General features: G+C 39.0%; 1 protein-coding gene across 1 annotated transcript; it reads right to left on the minus strand.

Annotated features, from left to right (window-relative positions):
• Positions 1 to 1,692: 1,692 nt before the first annotated feature.
• On the minus strand, positions 1,693 to 4,998 carry LOC107803885 (heat shock cognate 70 kDa protein 2). Its single transcript, XM_016627679.2, has 2 exons — positions 4,624 to 4,998; positions 1,693 to 3,563 (listed from the first exon to the last, which is right to left on the minus strand). Exons 1-2 carry the CDS (start codon positions 4,835 to 4,837, stop codon positions 1,831 to 1,833), a joined length of 1,947 nt encoding a protein of 648 aa, XP_016483165.1. The 5' UTR covers positions 4,838 to 4,998; the 3' UTR covers positions 1,693 to 1,830.
• Positions 4,999 to 5,230: the final 232 nt, after the last annotated feature.

Consider the following 5,230-nt stretch of genomic DNA (forward strand, 5'->3'; position numbering starts at 1 on the left):
ATAGAAAATAGTGATATATTAGTAGTGGGCGCCTTTTATATATATATATATATATATATATATATATATATATATATAGCAGATTTTGGTTGAATTCAAAAGTGCACTCCCGACCTTCAAATTTTGCGTCCGCCTATGATGTACTCGTGAAAAGAAGCAGAATCCCTAAGGAATAATCGAGATGAGCGCAATTATCAAAAACTTTTTTATTTTTTTTATTTTATAATAGAAGAAGGAAAGTGATAAGGTTGTTAAGTTGAGGTAGGATTTGAGAGTGGTTGTTGGATAGGTGATATGGTCTTGTTCATATAACTTAAATAAACCCCACTTGGATGCTTTTGAGGACTTTTGTTGTGTGTTAAGGACCCCAATTCCACATCATGAGAGCCTGTCTATATTGTGCCATATAAAAATATTGAATAGGTGTAGTATGTGGTGACTTAATTAGTTAATTTATAGAAGCTGTTTTTCAAAACTTAATCCTGTCTTTTCTTGCAAGTTGCTGTTGGCAAGTACGAGATTTTAATTGTCGTGGTCAAGGTTAGCAAGTGCTTAATCCCGATTTTTGTTTCATATTTTTTCAAATAAAATCGATGTCATATACGAGTAAACTATATGGCACCCACACGAATTCTATTATTGAGAGCCAAAGGCACCCATCCAACTACAGTAGCTATTGATTTTTCTTCCCTCTCATTGTCTCTAATTGTAGTGTAATTTTCTTTGCCTTCAACTTGTCTTGGTTTTGCTTTGCCCAAGAAGACAATTTTCAGTAAACGACGTCAACTCTCAACCACACGAAATGCCCCAAGCCAAAGCATGCTTGTGATAAAGAGAGAGTGACTATATGGTCGAGGATAGGAAAATAATGATTTGGTAATAGAAGATTGATTGGATTGGCAATATGGCTCCGTTATGGAAATTACTAGAGGATGTATCTTTTATTTTTAGGGACCACAAGTCCACAGCATGAGAGCCAATAACTTTGTGCCACGTATAGATTTGACCTGATTACCTAGTATTCGCTCAAAACTTATTTAGGACTATCTTATTAGTATCTCTTCATGGGAAGAGTTGAAGAGGATTACAAACTTTTTTTTTCTTAATTATTGTGGGATCCCCTTAGAGGATTTTCTTTTCAAGATGGATTTCTTCCTCTTTTAATATAATTTCATTTTACAACATTTTGCATGTTACAAGGAGTTGACAGCAGTTACATGCTATTTCTCTGCTTGTTCCCAAGTGTCATGACTCATGAGGTGGAGAAGGTTAAGATACTAGAAATTAACGATTACTGATATCATAGATGTGTAGAGACCTTCAACAGAAATTGGCCTTTCAGATCTGGAAATATTGTTTGGCAAATCTGACCCCTCTTAGTTAGTACCTCCTTGACCCAAATGTATCATTATCTTTGGAGTATCCTTGTACTTATAAAAGATACTATACTATATTAAACAAATCGCAAACCACCCTAGTCGAAATCCGCTTGATTAGGCTTAAGATTAACAAACAAAAAAAATACGCATTCTTCACACTTCGGCGAACTCAAATTTAGTTAATATCCGTTTGACTTCCTACTGGCCATTTGGCAAGAAAAACATCTCCAGCCTAGAAACCATGGGTAAACCTTTTCACTCAACAATATGTCGACCTCAAAAGGAAGAGCAACTTTTAATAAAAACCGAGAAATAAAAGATAGGTATTACTTGATTGCAGAATGAAAATAATATAATCCATCTACTAGGCAAAAATCATTAGGCACACAGATCTCTGAAATAAAATTGCAAGTCTCTAACAAGAAATAAAAAACAATAGAGGAGCACCAACTTAGTCCACCTCCTCAATCTTAGGACCAGCACCACCACCACTAGGAGCAGGACCCTCATCATCCATGGCACCACCCATGTCTCCACCTGCGCCCTGGTACATTTTTGCAATGATTGGGTTGCAGAGGCCCTCTAGTTCCTTCATTTTGTCTTCAAATTCATCAGCCTCGGCAAGCTGGTTGCCATCAAGCCATTGGATGGCTTCCTCAATGGCATCCTCAATCTTCTTCTTGTCTTCAGCAGACAGTTTGGATGCAATCTTCTCATCTTTCACAGTGTTCCTCATATTGTATGAATAGTTCTCCAAAGCATTCTTCGCCTCGACCTTCTTCTTGTGCTCTTCATCCTCAGATTTGTACTTCTCTGCTTCCTGAACCATCTTCTCAATCTCCTCCTTTGAGAGTCTGCCCTTGTCATTGGTGATGGTAATCTTGTTCTTCTGCCCTGTGGTCTTGTCCTCAGCAGAGACATTCAAGATACCATTGGCGTCAATGTCAAAGCACACTGTGATTTGAGGAACTCCCCTAGGGGCAGGAGGGATGCCAGAGAGCTCAAATTTGCCAAGCAAGTTGTTGTCCCTGGTCCTCGTTCTCTCACCTTCATAGACTTGAATCAACACACCAGGCTGGTTGTCAGAGTAGGTTGAGAAGACCTGCTCTTTCTTGGTTGGGATAGTGGTGTTTCTGGGAATCAACACAGTCATGACACCACCAGCAGTTTCCAGACCAAGGGAAAGAGGGGTAACATCCAACAACAAAAGGTCCTGCACCTTCTCATTACCCTCACCACTCAAAATTGCAGCTTGCACTGCTGCACCATAAGCAACAGCCTCATCAGGGTTAATGCTCTTGCAGAGCTCCTTCCCATTGAAAAAGTCCTGTAAAAGCTGTTGCACCTTTGGGATTCTAGTGGAGCCACCAACAAGAACAACATCATGAACTGTGCTCTTGTCCATCTTAGCGTCCCTCAAACACTTTTCAACTGGTTCCATACATTTTCTAAACAGATCCATGTTAAGCTCTTCAAATCTAGCGCGTGTGATGGTGGAATAGAAGTCAATACCCTCGTACAGAGAGTCAATTTCAATGGTGGTCTGAGCAGTGGAGGAAAGAGTTCTCTTTGCCCTCTCACATGCAGTTCTCAACCTTCTGAGTGCCCTAGGATTACCGGTGATATCCTTTTTGCTCTTCCTCTTGAATTCCTGAACGAAATGGTTAACCAACCTATTGTCGAAGTCCTCACCTCCAAGATGGGTGTCTCCAGCGGTAGCTTTCACCTCAAAGATACCTTCCTCAATTGTGAGAAGAGAGACATCAAATGTACCACCACCAAGATCAAAGATAAGCACATTCTTCTCACCAACACTTGTTGCCTTCTTATCAAGACCATAAGCAATGGCAGCTGCTGTAGGTTCATTAATAATACGCATCACATTCAGGCCTGAAATAACACCAGCATCCTTGGTGGCCTGACGCTGAGAGTCATTGAAGTAGGCTGGAACAGTAACCACAGCATTCTTAACAGTTGTGCCAAGGAACGCTTCAGCAATCTCTTTCATCTTTATGAGCACCATAGATGAGATCTCCTCGGCAGCAAACTGTTTCTCCTCACCCTTGTAGTTGACAACAATCATGGGTTTATCACCAGCACCAGGAATGACCTTGAATGGCCACAACTTCATGTCACTCTGCACAGAGGCATCACTAAATCTCCTACCGATCAACCTTTTAGCATCTGCATGGTGCAAAAATTCAGGTTAACATTTAAAGCATGTGAATTTCAAGAAGCTGAAACAAACTAGATAATCTTAATTGCCAGTGTGCGGTCACTCCAAAACAGCCATAAACAAACTTCCAAGAATATCCACATGACAGTGACACATTAACATGCTTATGATCAAACCAAAATTGTGTATGTTCTTCATAACACTATCATCGCTCAATAGGAGTTTTATCTGTCTGCTCCTCGGTAATCCTATATAAGCAAGTCAGCAACACTACAGATGAAGAGAATGCAGTAAGCCTATATTGAGCATACACATTAAGTTACAATGATTGTTTCAATAACATAAAGTAGGGGGCCCTCCAGTGCTGTAACTGCCAAATCTATCACTACAAAATACCTGAGTTTCCCCTAACATCCTATTATTTAGTGGTTGAAGATTCAATTACCTAAGATTAACCTTCCTAGCCAAACAAAGAAAAAAAATGAACACAGATTACCACTTGCACTTGCCACTATTCCTCCGAAGAAACTTCTCAAAGATCAACTAAATCTTCAACTTAAAGAATTCCAGTCAATCAAAGATGACAAGCTAATCACATATCCTAATTTAAATCTCAACTAGCTTTGCCGATTTAATAACATGACAATGAACTCAGAGGTTCCCCCCAATATACCAACTTTTTAGTGCGCATGTCCAAGTTAGTTAATAATTTTAAAAAGGATTTGTTTTTAGCCGTTCAAATAACACAAGCACTGCCATTTATCAAATAAAAATTCATAATAAATGATCTAACAAAGTAGTCCAATGTATACATCCAGCGTTACAACTAATCTAGCTCAACCAATCACAGTACTGAGCTGAATTAGCAACAGATTAACAGATCTAAATCAAAAATAATTTTTTTCGGTTGTTCTGCCAACTAAAGCACTTCAAATAAACAGATCTATATTAAAAGTCAGACAGTAACATCGCGGATCTATCAAGCACAATAAAAATCATTAAATAAAGCACAACGCATGTTACATATGAAAAATCTGATATTGAAACAGCAAAGAAAAGAGATCTTACCGAAGACAGTATTGGTAGGGTTCATAGCGACTTGATTTTTGGCAGCATCACCAATGAGACGCTCAGAATCAGTGAAACCAACGTAGGACGGCGTCGTTCTGTTACCTTGATCATTGGCAATGATTTCAACACGGTCGTGTTGCCACACGCCGACGCATGAGTATGTAGTGCCGAGATCGATTCCGATCGCCGGTCCTTCTCCTTTTCCGGCCATGGATTTTCCCCTCCTTTTGTTTAGTGTTGGCTAGTTTAGGGGAGAGCTGAGAGAATGGTTCGGAGAACTAGGGTTTTTTAGAGAGGAAGTACGGAGTAAAGAGGAAGGATTTATAGTGGGAGCTGACAGTTGTTCGTTTTTCTAGAATGTTCGATAACCCTAATTAGTATGTCGACTACCGTTAGATCTCTGAAGTTTGTTACGGTGCATGTTTTTCTTTTCTTTTTTTCTTTTTGGTTTAAGAAAAGTACTTTTATTTTTCCTATTACTATTATACATGGGACAGGGAAAAGGGAAATGGTATGGAAGAAGAAAAGGCGAGAAGATATTCCATTTTACGAATTAAAAAAATTATGACTTAAACTCCAAATCAAATAAATTTAGATTGGTTTG

The sequence above is a fragment of the Nicotiana tabacum genome, chromosome 24 (genome assembly GCF_000715075.1).
Source record: "Nicotiana tabacum cultivar K326 chromosome 24, ASM71507v2, whole genome shotgun sequence".
Taxonomy (NCBI): domain Eukaryota; kingdom Viridiplantae; phylum Streptophyta; class Magnoliopsida; order Solanales; family Solanaceae; genus Nicotiana; species Nicotiana tabacum.